The 15,977-nt window shown below is 40.5% G+C and overlaps 1 protein-coding gene across 3 annotated transcripts; it reads left to right on the forward strand.

Moving 5' to 3' along the window:
• Positions 1-652: 652 nt before the first annotated feature.
• septin6 (septin 6) lies at positions 653-15,589 on the forward strand. Of its 3 annotated transcripts, XM_053878536.1 has the most exons (11): positions 666-792; positions 3,629-3,743; positions 4,555-4,750; positions 4,897-5,083; positions 7,080-7,241; positions 7,998-8,094; positions 9,753-9,921; positions 10,008-10,140; positions 10,213-10,403; positions 10,843-10,886; positions 12,653-14,270. In XM_053878536.1, the coding sequence occupies exons 1-10, from the start codon at positions 757-759 to the stop codon at positions 10,844-10,846; spliced, it is 1,290 nt and encodes a 429-aa protein (XP_053734511.1). In that variant the 5' UTR covers positions 666-756; the 3' UTR covers positions 10,847-10,886; positions 12,653-14,270. The 3 variants fall into 3 exon arrangements, with proteins under 3 accessions (XP_053734509.1, XP_053734511.1, XP_053734510.1); XM_053878534.1 differs by lacking the exon at positions 10,843-10,886 and having other exon boundaries at positions 653-792; XM_053878535.1 differs by lacking the exons at positions 10,843-10,886; positions 12,653-14,270 and adding an exon at positions 14,277-15,589.
• The last annotated feature ends 388 nt before the right edge of the window (positions 15,590-15,977 follow it).

Here is a 15,977-nt window from a genome sequence, read left to right on the forward strand (position 1 = left end):
TGGTGAATGGGCGTGGCTTATGAGTAGACACGTTTCCTATTCATCATCATATCACATATTATTATCAGATTGTATTAACGGATATACAAAGTCGGGATGATTATTATTATTTTCTAAACTAGAAATGAGATAATTGGAACCTTTACTACTTGGAGTCGATAATAGGAAAAACCGAACAAAGAAGAATATCACTGAAAATTATATACATAGCAAAATTATCGTTATGACAGTTAAAAAATATTAAAATATCGTAAGCGCTTCAGCTATGTGATGGACGATTCCATTGTTCTAATTCATAGGGGATAATATTTGATAAAAAGAACAAAAAAAGCATAGTTGCATGTCGAAATATCATTCAGTTAAATAGAAATTCGGGAATGATGCCAAATAATTCAATAATGCCGACAATTGAACTGTAAGGAAGGAAAACCCCCTCTTGTCACTACTGGTGTACTCTTCCAGCGAATTTGACAGGAAGAGTCCATTACTGGAGCTCGTATGAAAAATATATTTTTCAGAAAACAAACTTTCAAAGAATAATGTGTAGTTGAAACTCGCAAACGTCATTTTTCTTTAGTAAAAACCGCACCATTTATGTTAACAACATAAATAACAAGTGTTATGCAGTGTATTTCCTAAGTCTTGTCTTTTATATAATGGTACAGCCCAAGCAGGCCATCACTCGGTGGACCGTAAACGCTGCGACTCCCTTCGCCTGAACGAAGCGGTAGAGGTTCCGGTCTCAGGCTAACGGCTATGACCATGGCGTCCACCGAGATAGCAAGGCAAGCGGTGAGTCACCCCATTCCACCCTCAGTTATTTCTTCTGCTTTTTCCAAACATGTGGCGATGGTTCCGGTTTATAAAAAGCCCGTCTGTAGCTTGTGGTTGCATTCACGCGTATTGGCTCGTCACCACCCGCTTTTGTGGGGTGACATGGAACACGTACCGAAATCCATTCCATGCATCGTGTATCTTATTATATAGACGCATACGTTTAATTCATATTTATTGGAAACGCGTTGCCTTTGAGTGAAGCGTTATCTTCATATCATTAGGACGCGAATTCGCGATTTGTTTCTCGCATAAGTCGACGCTTCATTTGCAACCTGGCGTCATTTTAACGAACTAATATTAAACGTTGTGAATTGAACTTGGTATGACCATTCTACCGAAAAAATGCCATGCACATCGTGTAACTACCGGGAGGCCATTCATTAAATACGCCCCCAGTTTTTACATAGCGACGATGCTCATTTCCGTTATGTTATTTCGAGTCCCGTTAACTTTGACGCGGGCGTTGCCTGATTTGTGCATGTAAAGGGAAAGTGTTCCAAAATTGTGAGAGTTTATTATTATTATTATATATATGCATCTAGAAAGGATACGGGTTAGTTTCCAGGAATTCAATTCGAATCAGGTGAATGGCTGTGATGATCATTATATCAAGTATATTATTATTTTGAAATAGGTGGTAGCATGGTTACAGTCTTACATGAGGGGATTCCGGAGTTTTTCTGTGCCTCCTGAATTCGTGCCTGAAGTGTTTGAAGGTGTGAACTGTGTGTTGGAATATACCAGCGTCTCAAGCAACAGAGCTGTCACTTTTTGTGATGGAAACTCGAACACCAGTTCTTAGGATGGCCAGCGGTACTGATGATAAGTCCTAGATGGGTATAACATTAAGAAGTGAAACTAGATATTTTCTTTTATAGATTACATGTTTATTTTCCCCATCCTATCTTCAAAGAGGTTTTCTTAGGAGCTGCCTTTCATTGTATTCACAATTACCTTGACTGATCTTTTACTTATCACTCATGTAGTTTCATGTAGAGTCCTTTACGTCCAGGGAAAACAAGTTCCACTGAGGCGGGACTCTTATACACTATCACGCTGCATATATTGGTATTAAATGGAAAGGTGAGGTGAGTTCAAGGGCCAATTATTGCTTCACAGTCATTATGTGAGATTAAAACTATTGCCAGTGATCAGTCTTTTGCCTTATGCAGCCTTTTTAGCATCTGTGCGGAAAGATTGCGGTGATTTCAGGAATGTAACACTTGCAGGAAAAGCACAAAAGCTGTTTGCTCAGTTGCACGAGCTTCGGTTTAACAAACACTCACACAGCTGTTTCAATCCAATTTCAACTATTCAAATACCTCACAAGTGTCCGGTACCATCTTGGGCTGTCCAGTTATTTTAAACTGACACTCAGAAGGAATGTTTTCCTCTCAAAGCTGTGGCCACATTGTAGGACCAAGCTCTGAAGCCACATAATGGTTGGTTAGCTCCTTTTTGAGCTGGGTGAGAGGTTTTTCCTCTGCTGTATAATCAAAATTCCTGTCTTTCCTACACCTCGTAGTGTAGGCTGTGGAAATGAGAAATGTTGGGATGGAGATTCACAACAGCCTCACGCCCCCACACCAGTGCACAAGTGGGCTTTTACAGCGAGATGTCACACTAGCCAAGAGAAGCAGAGACATTCTGCTTCCAACTGTGCAACAGTGGAGAGATCGATTGAGCAACAGGCCACATATGTGGAACTTGAATTTGAAGCCTTCTGTTGTGTATCTTGTGTTAATGTGTGGCTTATACCAAATAGAATTTCCACATTCCTTGTTGTCATGTACTTTTCAAAACATACGCGACATCGTTCATGCAGATACTCGTCTTTGACATGCAGTGATACTGGATTACAGTATACTCCACTGCCTTTAGTCTTCCCACAATGGGGAAATGCTGGTTGATATAGCAGCATACAAACATTAAAGACAGAATTTAGCATACTTTCTTTTCAATGGCATTCATGCTAAATTACTTGCTAAAACCCACATACATATTGCTTCCACCACCGCTGTCTCTTCTAGTGTTCGAGGGCTGCAACTAAGTACTATGACTAGTCACTGACTGTCAGTGTATAACCTGCACTGGTTGATGAACATACAGAATATACCGTTGTAAATAGTCATGAGAAAACAGAACAATGTTCCTAAATTGCTGTTAACACTAGTTAATTAAATTACAGCCATATTACAGTCGACTGGTCAGGTGATCTTAATGATTAGTCACCTTGTCAGCATGTGACGTGTAGAGGTTGAACAGGCGACTCTTCTGATGCTAGTGTTTCTAACAATGCACATTTGTAAGTGCTGTTACGAAGCTTAACATTTTAATTGCTCAAAAAGTGGTTTGTTCCCACAGCCTCAGCAATGTTTCATTCATATTACACCCGGTCTGATTTGTGGTTGCCTCTGTATTAACCATATCTTAGTTTAACTAGCTATGTTTTCCTGTTTGACAGTTGCGTTCCATCAAAAATTAACTGTCATACTCAGAGCAGTTGTGCTGAACTTTGTGTATGCGGTGTGGTTTTATGTGTCTGGCACATGAGTGGTAGTAAGCGAGAACAGGAAGTATGCTTTGTTCATAGATTAATCTCTAACTAAAACTAAGTATGGGTGTTGAATATGTCACCTGAACTGGAACATTTTCCACTGAATAGATTCTGAATAAGTGAAAACATATTTAAAGCAAAAACTGGATTTTACTTCTCATAATGTGTGTAACTTTTTAGGTTGGATATATTGATGAATATTAACAACTGTGTGCTCCTGTGTCCAATCTTTAGGGAGAAGGTGCTCGTGCCGTCCCCCTCGCCGGTCATGTTGGTTTTGACAGCATGCCTGACCAGCTGGTCAACAAGTCTGTCAATCATGGGTTTTGCTTCAACATCCTCTGTGTTGGTAAGTACATAAAATGTGCCGCAAATAGCTTATTGATGGTCGTCATGTGCCGAGTGTAGCTCCTCTTGGCTGGGAAATATTGCGTAACTAACTGATCCTTACTCATCTTCGGTCCTCTTATCTATCCCCATGTGGAGCTTAAAATCAAGGCTCGAGTTGCCTATTAAGAGTGGTTTTGAAATGGGGATAGCTTTTCAGAGGCAAACATTCCTCCGTCATGTTAGGCACATACAAGACTACAAGGCTCACTGTGCAGTAAGTGAGGTAAAAATGTTGACTCACACAGTGCCTGTCTGGTTCGTATCACTGGTTTAGCATCCATTTTAGGCCTCATTGCCTGCTGCAGACTACTTCCTGTATGATTCACTTTCTGAATGATTAGATAAAATCTAACTGCGGTGAGACCATATAAATAGCAAATCCCACATCCACTGCCTTTATCTTTCATTCTTTTACTCCTCTTTCTAAATTTAGTGACTTGGCCAGGGGGAGTTTAATATGTGCTAACACGTAGCTGTATAGGAAGAGATGCTACTACACAAGCTCGTGATTAATATGTAGGTCAGGCTGAGGAATGAAAATAGACGGAAGGTCTCTGGCTGAGTCATCTACTGAGTTCTGCAGTGAACGTCCGATTAAATTAGCAGATGTGTTGCTAGTTCTGAATTTGTTTGAATTGCTAATGTTTTTTTTTTTTCATTTTAGTAGAGCAATATTCTGTTTCTCTACTCTGGTGAGGGTCTCCACTGCCTCCAGGTTACTCTCTAAAATCACTAGCTGACACTGTGAGTAAACTGATTTCCTTGTGCAGGCGAGACGGGTCTGGGAAAGTCCACTCTGATGGACACGCTGTTCAACACCAAGTTCGAGGGCGAGCCCACGCAGCACAACCAGCCGGGTGTAACGCTAAAGTCCAATACTTACGAACTCCAGGAGAGTAATGTGCGCCTCAAGCTCACCGTGGTCAACACAGTCGGCTTCGGAGACCAGATCAACAAAGAAGACAGGTACAGTCCTTAAAATGAAATTTGAAAATGAAGAAGTTGAAACCAAAAGCCCTTAAAAATACCAAAACATATTTTAAAAATGAGATCATTATGCTCTTATTTTCTGTTCAAATATATTTACATGTGTGTAATGTGTGCATCCGCAGCTACAAATCCATTGTGGAATTTATTGATGCTCAGTTTGAAGCGTATCTACAAGAGGAGCTGAAGATCAAGCGCACGCTTCACAGCTACCATGACACACGCATCCACGCTTGCCTCTATTTCATCGCTCCCACTGGCCACTCTCTGAAGTCCCTGGACCTGGTGACAATGAAGAAACTCGATAGCAAGGTAAGGGGTCGAACACAACTGCTCAAACCTTATGTCCGTGGTAACTCTTGCTCATCAAAAGTTGGCTACATTCTAAGGAATGATTTGACAATGTGGGAAGCCAGTTTTTCTCAATGTTTTGTAGATCAAAGAGGTTGTGTGCAAAGGTGTTTGTTCTTTACGTCAAGGTGTGATGAGAATTCTAAGGGCAATCCTAAAATTCCTTTTAACTAGTGGGTATGTGAAAGGGATTTTTTTTACAGAATATATGTCTGTTTTTTTTCGTAGTAGTGAGAAGAAGCATTTTGCTCCAATTAGTCACAGCATCCAGAATGTCCGTGGCGGTTAGTAACTGCCACAGTTGTCAGGGCACCTCTGTCATCTCTCTAAGTGTAGGTCTCCTTCATCTGCGGATGTATGCAGTTCATCAACATGCTTCTCCCCAATGTCCAATGAAACACAAATGCACCACATTTGAGTGACCAGAATAAAATGCGTTATTTCCTCAACGACATGAGCTGCTGAATTCCTCCACTACAAAGATTGAACTGTTGACACCGTTGAGCTGTTCAGTTCACATGTCTTCTGGCTTCTCTGTCATCAAAGCACACCCCCGCCTCCTGCCTTTGGAATCACTGGGTTAAGTAATTAAGGGATTTAGTTTGAATATTGCGACAGGATGGTGACATATGTGCAGCCCCCTGGTGTTCCCACTCTGTCTCTATCATCTCCCGACTCCCGTGTTTATTAATGTCTGTGAATTAGGCGCTAATTCAGGGTCATATTTGTGCTAAGGCATGACAGTGTACATAGATTATCTATCTTGTCGTTTACTGAGCTCGCAGTTCTGCCTCAATGGCTGTGTTAGTCAGCTGTCAGCAACATAGTGGTTTCCATGGAAATCCTTGGCTTTCTGCAAGGTCCTTGCAGCTCTGGCCCATTGGTATGGTGCTTTAGAGTCATGTGTGCTGCTGTGCCCTCCAGCTAGCACAACATCATGACGCACAAGAGAGATCCTCAGCACACGTAGCAGTGTGTTTATCAAGCGAACTGGACTCAGGGATTCAGCAAAGCTTGTTACATCAGGTGAGCCCCCTGCTGTTAATTTAAGAAGCTCACCACTGGTTAAATGGTTTGGGATCATGTAAACAGAGTTGACGCTAAGTATTTTTGTGGTACTTCCTGCTTGTCTTTGTGCCGGGATACTCTGCCCTAACAGTTGGTTGAGTCACCGGAGTTGTACGTGGAGAGTGAGTTGAAGAGCTTTTAAGTGATCTGGAGCAGGATATGGGAGCTTGCTGCTTCTATTTTTAACTCTGCTTAAGAATGTGTCATTGTTCGGCTGATGCTCAAAGAAATTACCATTTCCGAGTGACATTACAATATTGTTTCATCAATGAGAGTGTGTTGCGAAGTATGTACGACTGCCTCTGTTAAAAATATGTTTTTTACTTTTTTTTGCCCACACCTAAAAGAGAACACATGTCATATAAATACACACGAAGTAATGATTTTACAAAGAAAAAAAAAGCACATCCCCCACTACATTGCTCAATCCGGTCGCACCTACGGTAGTTTCAATTTTAAATGATGTATACTTGCTTTTTTCTGCCTTCAAAGAAATGCATACAATTTTCATATTATTATCTTTTGGACTGAGGTTCAATTGTATATATTTTAAAGTAAATATATAAGGCCATAATCATAAAATGATGACTGGGGTCTTCAATATACCGCCATGATGACAGTCAAGAGGATGCCAATGGTTAGATCTTTCAAAGATGTGATGAGCCACTTAAAGTACAGTTCACACAACATGATTCAAAACATACATTTCATAGTATGAACAAAATGCTTTTGTGTTACTTCACTTTCTTCAAATGAAAAAAAAAACATTTAAAATACCCATTTTTGGTTTCTGCTGGAAAATGCATCAGTTGAAAAAAATGCTATGGCAGATAATTTTATGGATGAAGTATCTTGTTCTATTGACATGTTATTCTATTTTGTTCTGCAGGTCAATATCATTCCCATCATTGCCAAGTCAGATGCCATTTCCAAGAGTGAGCTGGCCAAGTTCAAAATCAAAATCACCAGCGAGCTGGTTAGCAACGGCGTTCAGATCTACCAGTTTCCCACAGATGACGAGTCCGTAGCAGAGATCAACTCCACCATGAATGTAAGGACTTGTTTGTCATTCGCTCACAGAGATGCTGACGAACCAATTTCTACTCACTTGGCCCAAATGTTTTCACTGTGGGGACGCTTTTATCTAAATGTAACAATGAAAGAAAATAGTGTGCATAAAAAAAGCATCTATTTTGGAAATTAAAAAGAATATAAATGACATTTTTTAGACAAAAACCTGGTCATGATAATTTTTTTTTATCCCTAAAATTTTATTTCGCAAAATGGTGTGTAGCAATTCCTTACTTATTCGCTGCAACCTCAGTTTTCATCACTCTGTTTTGCTGCTTTTTTAATTTATTATAATTATAGTTGCCTCATTATTGAGCAGGGATCAGCTGAGGGGCCTGGCCCTCTCAGGAAGCGAGCCCACACAGGGATCAGTTCATTCACTGCGACACAATCAGCCTGCACATAGCTCAGGAAGTTGGCTGTGTGGGAAAGAGGCAGAGCGTGCTGACAAATGAGCCACTCTGCAATCTACTTCAAATACCAACATTTGGCTGACAGTCGCTACACATCAAACCTGTGTCGTGCCCACTGCGTATTGGTTGAGTTGAAGTTAGGAAAACTGCATTAATATTTTTGGCTTTGTGATCCAGATCGATCCTCTGTTAGGCATACAAAAATATGATTAGGAAATACAAAAAAAAACTGGGATGTCGAATTAGATGATGCATTTTTTTATTTTGTGTGTGATTTGAGGAAGTTTTCAAGTTTCCTCACTGCTTTTCATTGCTTCGCACAGAGCCATTTGCCCTTCGCCGTGGTGGGCAGCACTGAAGAGGTGATGATCGGGAACAAGATGGTGAAAGCGCGGCAGTACCCATGGGGGACGGTGCAGGGTAAGTCAGGGTCATTTCCTCCCCAGGAAGTGGAAGCATGTAGTTACTCCCCTCATGTTTCTGCTCAAGTCTGAGTTGCATAAAACTTGTTTAGCTGCTGCTCTTTTATGTTGATGTAAACTCATTGTCAGTCACTTTGTCAGTGTAATTTGTTTTTTAATGGCTCAAATGTGTTTGTCACCTATTCATTTTTAATGAACACGAATGGCAGAACGATTCAGCAAACGGCTTCCAAATGTTTTTTGAGACCACAAATCTTTAATATTATCCTACATTGATTTAGAGTGCATGGACAGGTGCAACTAATCTAAAAAAAAAGAATGATATGATTAAGAATGACTGTCAAAACTGCCAAGAGCCACGGAACATGCAGCCATCTCGCAGCCACTTCACTGAAAATGTTACACCTGCATTTTCCAATGAACGTTAAGCTAGCATAAGTGTAGTAGACTGTTCTACAGGTGGTAACTGGGATTTCTTTGTGAGTGTGAGATGAAGAAGAGAACAGATAAAGAATGACAAAGAAAGAGAATTGAAATTTATCTCACGACTTGCTGGTCTCCATTGATGCAAAAGTAGATGTGCTGTTCCATGAGAATTCAGGATGTAAACTGTCGTAATTAATGGTGATATTGAATCATAGGCAGGATAATCGTAATCGAATCATTGGATCATTGAAGATGCACAGCCCTCTGTGACATCATCACATATGTATAAATATAGCAGCATAAATGTGTCGAGGGCAGACCAAAAATAAGGTGGTGTATTCTGTCGTAATGTTATGAAAGCTACAGCAAAGGTCTCAGAACTAGACTTTCAGGAATCGTAGTTATTTACAGTATCTGAATTCTTATCACTTAATGAAATATCCTGTCAGGCCTTGTCAATATTAACAGTATAGAGGTGAGCAACTGGCTTCATTGAACTTGAGTGCGATCTGGAGATCAAGTGAGAAACATTCATGTGATGTTCACATCCCTGCTCAGTCAAAGCATTCATGCACTTTGAGATTTCTTCTGGTGGTAGTACACGAAAGTTTAAAAGTGAAACACTTTCTACCTTTTCCATTTTGATTTACTACTCATGTAAGTATGAAGAGGTGGTTTTACATGCTTTATACCTCAGTCTTCACATCTAGTGCGTCAGGCTAAAATCTAGACAACATCCTGACTGACGTAACTCATTTGTAGCCTGAAGCTTCATCTGACATTGCATGTGTTGATCAAATACTGGGTGTGCATTTGTGCGTGTGTGCTCACATGGTGTCACATGGTGTGCGCTTGTGTGTCTTCGTGTGGAAGCGGCAAATGGCTCAGTCAAGCATCTGCACCAAATTGAGGCCAGTGGACATATAGAGGCTTTTTTGTCTTCTGCTGGTTTTGATGGTTGAGCTGTTAAACATTTATGAGTTATCATGACATGTTCATCTCTGACCCTCTTCATGGGTCACAAGAGAAGCAGCTGGACTGCCTCATGACAAATTTATCCCACTTGAAATTGAACCCCAGATGCATTTTTTAGAGTCTCATAAATAGTCATTTGTGGTCTGCTTTCAAAATAACATTCACCAGTAAGTTCTAAATGAAGTAATGACCGTTTGGATGATCATGAAATAACCGAAGGTCATTTATCCAAATGTTACTGTTTGCGGTTCCCAGTGGAAAACGAAAATCACTGTGACTTTGTCAAACTGCGAGAGATGCTCATCAGAGTGAACATGGAGGATCTACGAGAGCAGACTCACACACGCCACTATGAGCTCTACCGTCGTTGCAAACTGGAGGAGATGGGATTTAAAGACACGGACCCTGACAGCAAACCCTTCAGGTAGAGAACTGCATTATTCTGTTTTGTTTTTGCTTCTGTTTGATCCTTTTTCGCTTCTTGTTTGAACAAAATTTGATTGTCTTTAGTCTGCAAGAAACATATGAAGCAAAGAGGAATGAGTTCATGGGTGAGTTGCAGAAGAAGGAAGAAGAAATGAGGCAAATGTTTGTCCAGAGAGTGAAGGAGAAGGAGGCAGAGCTGAAAGAAGCAGAGAAAGAGGTGTGCATCCTTTAATCGAGGTTCAGTTTGCAGCCAATTAAATGCGCTAAACACCTTCTTAATTTTCCACAGTTGCATGAGAAGTTTGACCGCCTGAAGAAGCTGCACCAGGACGAGAAAAAGAAACTGGAGGACAAGAAGAAGTCTCTGGACGACGAGCTGAACATGTTCAAACAGAAAAAGACGGCTGCTGAGTTGCTGCAGAACCAGGCCCAGCAGGCAGGTGGCTCCACCACCCTTAAGCGGGACAAAGAAAAGAAGAAGTAAGTACCTTCATGTTCAGAGATACAGCCACTACCTAGCTAGCACCAAGTCTGGATGCAGTGAGCTCAGGTGAATTCTCTCAGTGGGATAACATTGCAAACCCAATCTCTCTTGAGGTAACTCGCAGCCAGGTGTGTCCTGACGTCTTCTTCCACTCAGATTGTTGAAGATTGAGTCAAATGAAAAGACAGTTGCACTGAGACAGATGCTGGTTGTCCTCACCCTACTGCCTTTCCCTCACAGTCAGGACGTCTTTTTATATGTCTGTTTTTCTAACTCCTCTTCTTCATGAGGCCTTGGTGTGTTTCCCCCATGAAAAGTGCTGTTTTATTTTCTGCCTTTGACTTCAAGGCTCATGCTGTACTGTTTATGTATCCCTGATGTTGCCCTGTCCTGTGAGTGCATGTGTCATCATGTTGCATCCATAATATTTTCCAGTTAACTCCCAAATTCGCTGCATGCTGCATGAAGCCCTGTTTTTGGTAAGATCCTCCCCACCAACACCAGACACTAATCGTCATGGTTTCACCTCACGTTGAACTTCGCGTGCGTTTATGGAAAAAAAAGACCATAGAATGTTAAATTAAAAAAGGACAAATAAGGAAAGTATTACTCGTTTATTAGTGAAAATGGGAGAGGCTATGCTTAATTACTCAGCAGCCTCGATAATTTCTTTTAAAGTGCCTAAACTTTCAAAATTATGCACCTTACAAAACTATCTGTTTTGTGTTGTTTAACTGGAACTGCAAAAGCTAGGTATAACGGTACTCAATACCTTTGGTGACCTCGGTTTTGAAGCTTTGGTTAGGTATGTTATACGTTATATATTATTATTATACATATATTTTAATGAAAATTCTCTTTTTCTTCTAAAGTTACTAAATGATTCTTGATTTATTTGGGTGACTGTAATGGAGAGTACATGAGCAATGCTGCCTCCTTGCTCACTATTATGTTGTGGGTCTCAGCCTTCCTCTTTTGTGATGGTTCTAAGATGAGTAAAAAGTTTCCTAGTGTACGAGAGCAGTCAATGCATCCTCTTCCTGAACTGGTCATGTGATACTACCTGTTGTGAGGCTTCATATATCGAGAGCTACGTCATTGGAGAATGCATCAGAGCATGTCTCAGAAATTACTCGTATAAAAGTGCTTTTGTTCTACGTTTACTGAGGGGTTCCCATCACAACTCCACTGTAGTTTCTATACTGAGGCAGTCCAGTAATTTGTAGTGTAGCCATTAGCTGAAAATGCCAGCTGATTTACTGCAGCTTTAGCAAAATAAATTCCACTATTGCACGATGTACCACGTGGGTTTTGGTGTAGTTTCTTTAATAAAAAGTGAATTGTCACTGCTGACTGTTGGAGGTGTGAAAACGTCCAACTTGAATTTAATGGATTTATAAAGCATCTGTGTGTCAAATCTGACTTTCTCTTGCAATGTTAGCTGTGTATTATATCATAATCGGCCATTGATATAAAGAGAAACACCCCATTGTACAACGGATCATTTAGCATTCTCAATTTTCATAGATCACTTAAAGCCATTTCCATCCCATCATCGAAAAACATGTCAGTATTGTCATATGTCAACCTTCAGCACAAGAAGGTAGTATATTGACAAAAGCCTTATTAAGTCTTATTGAGTCTTGGTGAGTCTTATTGAGACTAAGACATCTTGTTACATAAGACAAGTCAAGCTGGCTGAGCAGCAAATTGTTTGAAGTTGATCTATCTCATGACTTTGTTATTACAGTATGTTCCACTGAGCCGACCCCGTTATTATTGCCCGAGTCATTCGCTCCGTCTGCCTGCTTCAAGCATCCTCTTTGTCCCGAGTCTCCATCTGCTCCTCGGTTAGCACAAAGGGCCATTGAAAACAGAAGTCAAGACTTGTGGGTCAAACCAGAGCAGTTGACCGCCCCGAGGTCCGTCACTGTTTACTGAGATGACATGTTTTGTTGATCTCGCAGACATGTGACGACCCACGCCGATAACACTCCGCCTTCTTGTGAGTCCACAGTGTCAGAGGGACGTTGTCTGTGCTTTTCAGTTGGATAATGTGGAAGTGTAGACCAAAAAAACTAAGCTGCTGCTGAATTTTCAGAACAGTCAGACTTCCATTTCTCTTTCCCTGAGTGCTCTTGAGCATGACTTCCTCTAAACACTAATGCTGATGTCACTCGTGTTTGTCCTGACGATGACCTCACCAGCAGAGGGCATTAATAACAGCCGTCTCTCTCATTTCCAGAGAAGGATTCCTGTAGAAAGTGCACCCTTGTGGCCATCCTGCTGTGAATGAGTTTCCACCCCATCATCCTTTTCCAGTAGTCCCTCCCCATCCTCACCCACCCTCACCCCATAATGCAACCCTCCACATGCCCAGCGGAAGAGTCTGGGCTCAGTATGAGTTTTTACACTTTATTTTTGCTGAATGGCGCTTGGCTCTTGGTTTGTACAAGCTATGATTCAGCTTTACTTTTGATATGAATTCGCACTGTCTTTCATATTTTTAATGGAGTGACTCTTTGCATGATGGATTGAGCTTGTTCGAGATGCATTGATGCCAAAGCCAGACATCCCCCAGGAGGACAAAACAAAACTGATGTGTGACGGCCACTGCATGTGAAAGTACTGAGGATTGCACTGCAGATGTGTTTATCACCACTTATTGGACCAACCTGAACCAACGGTTAAATTCACACAGTGTCACGCCACGGCCTTTTATCCCTTCAGTCCTGTGTCTGTTGATGTCTGGTTTTGCCCTCAATCATGAGCCGACTGAATTACCTGCCACTTCTGCCGAACCTCACTCACTGTCATTTATTGTGCTTGTTTTTAGTCCACTCTCACATTTGCACTTTTTTATACAAACAAATGTGATTCCACAAGTGTACATTCCGTCTGCCATCAGTGCAATTGTAAGTTTCTACCACAGAGTTGAAGGTCATTGCTCCTTTTCACTGAGCAGTGTGTTTAGCGAAAAGCAAATACTATTGAATAAATGACTTTTCCTATCAGTTATTACCAACGATTATCTTTTTCCTCTTTGACTGCAGTTGGAAATGTGAATAGAGGAAATTTTAATTTTCTGTTTTAGAAGTGAATGCTTTTTAAGGTCACCTCAGAATAAATAAACTCAATTCATTTATAGTGTGACTAATGCGTTGCATTTCTTCCCTGTCATCTCATACATAAGGTGCAATACAAATGTATCTTGGCATGAGAACAGCTAACAAGAAAATGAACTTTCATTGAGCTTTAATAACAAATAGAATCTGGCATTTATGTTATGTATTGCTGGTGCTGCTTATAACTGATGGTCACGCATATATTCTGTTGAAATTTGTAGTAACTGTCCCTCCATTTAAGTTTTTATTGATTGCTTGGGAGACGGGAAGTCGTGAGGAAGTGTGTGAAGGCCTTTTATTATATTATGCACTGGTTTTTGTTAACTTTTTTTAATGACCTGTTATTGTTAATACATAGTGACAATTCTACGTAATGCAGCCGCGCTGCTGTGCGATGAGGACAGCAACTTTCTCTCCCTGTTTCGGCTCACACGTCTGTTTATCCGCTTTTCTTTACAGCAACCCCTGGCTCTGCACTGAGTAGGTCCTCTGTTCTCTGGCTCTACTCAGTGGTGGTCTTCTCTGGGTGCCTCAGAGGCTTCTTTTTTTGGACTTGGGTGTTGTGCTTCACGTGTTGAATTTCCTCTGATGTTGATTTTGTTCTTGTCTGCGTCACGTTTGATCAATGTTAACTGTGGCGATTTTATTTCCGATCACAGCTGAATCCTTTTCCCTTCTGACTGCTGATGCACTATTGGAATATGCTTTGCCTCTAACTGCAGCTTTCTCTTTGTCTCTCTTTAGCTTCTTTTAAATCTGTCTTGAGCGCCTGAAGAGGGGATTTCAGCTTCAGCAAGAACTAAGCAACCTTTACTTCCTCCTGGTTTCCCTCACTGTATCCACCTTTTGTTATTATGATTACAGTTATTCTGCCATCTTCTTTCATCCGACATGTTTTGACTTGCATGTTACTTCTGACCACAGTACAAAGCTCCTGGCAGGTTGAAAATCCGGGACTCAATTAAAACCCTCAGTAATGTCTTAATGTATATAAACCGTTGGCGTGGGTTGTTAGGATGAATTCTGCTCTTGCAAGAGTTGATAGCTTGTAAAGATGATCTCAGTATTCATGCGGGTAACGCTTTTAAATGAGGGTCACTTTATGACGGTGAAAGAATTGGTGACATTTTTATGGACCCCTTGTTCATAAAAATGAAAACCCTCATCAGTGTTTCTTAAGGTTTTACAGAATATTTGATTTTGAAATCTGCAACTCAATAAGCAATGGTTTTGAATACTCATTTTAGCTACTTATTTTAGGCTCCTGGGTATGACGCTTCTGTAAATAATGTTTTACCAACTTCACACTTCAGCCACTAGGGGTGCTACAAACTCGATCTTGACTTATTCTAGCCCTATATTGAACTGCAATGTTACCAAAACTCCCTTCTACTCCAAACACTTTAGTGGAAAAAACTGTGAAATTCTCCGGAATAAAACTGCCATAGCCACAAAATTGAATAATTCATAACAAGCCAAAGCAATATCCCGTTATTTAGCACTTGAATACCATGGAGGTCACATGATCGGGCCTTTCGCCACATTGTGCTTTAAGTCACCAGCCTATTCTATATTTGCATGCACCTTTTTGATTTCAGTGCTTTTGCCATCTGGATATCCGACCTGCTTGTATTCTTCCACTCCTCCAATCGAAGTCTTTTCAGCTAGTTTTCTCAAAATGGTGCATATTTATGTATATTTGACCTGTCCCTGCATTTCAACTCCTTTTTTTTGCCAAATAATCCCACAACTCGGAGTTGAGGTAAACCTGACGTTTTAAAAGAAGAAAAAGAAAAAAACGACTCATGCATTTATATAATTTATAAGGATATATTTTGTGTATTGAAGTGGATACTTGATGTTTATTACCTATGATCTTTGGATGTGACTGAGTGTGAAGTAACATTTTGGTGTCAGAAAACCTTTTTGTATCTGTCGTCACCTCTTGTAGTCAAAACCTGTCCCATCGCTCATCAGATTAAGCAGTACCTTAATATGGTTTCATTTCATTCATGTACATTTTCAATAAAAACAAATACGATCCAAAGCGTGTCTGCTTATTTTCCATCACATTTCCATTTTTTTTTTCAGTAAAATAGTTTAGAAGACGCTTTCTGTTTATGCAACATTTATGTCTTTGATGCTCAAAAAACAAACAAAGGAAGAGCTCTTTCTTTTGATATACTTGCCGCCATTGTGTTTGTCATCTCTCTAGGTTACTGAACTGGGATGGCAGTATCCTTCAAGGTTGTTCTTCCCATTGCTGCCTTGACCAAGTTCCTTTGGGAAGAGTGTGGAAGGGTGGACACTTGTATCCGCTGCCGTTTTCCACAGAAAGCATCCAACGTGTTGTAAATTAATAATAAAGTTGTGTTAGGATTTCATGGGAATCTCATGCACCAGAACGTGTCAAAAATAATAAAGGGAACCATTTAATATATTTAG

The sequence above is a fragment of the Synchiropus splendidus genome, chromosome 11 (assembly GCF_027744825.2).
Source record: "Synchiropus splendidus isolate RoL2022-P1 chromosome 11, RoL_Sspl_1.0, whole genome shotgun sequence".
In the NCBI taxonomy this organism is placed as follows: domain Eukaryota; kingdom Metazoa; phylum Chordata; class Actinopteri; order Syngnathiformes; family Callionymidae; genus Synchiropus; species Synchiropus splendidus.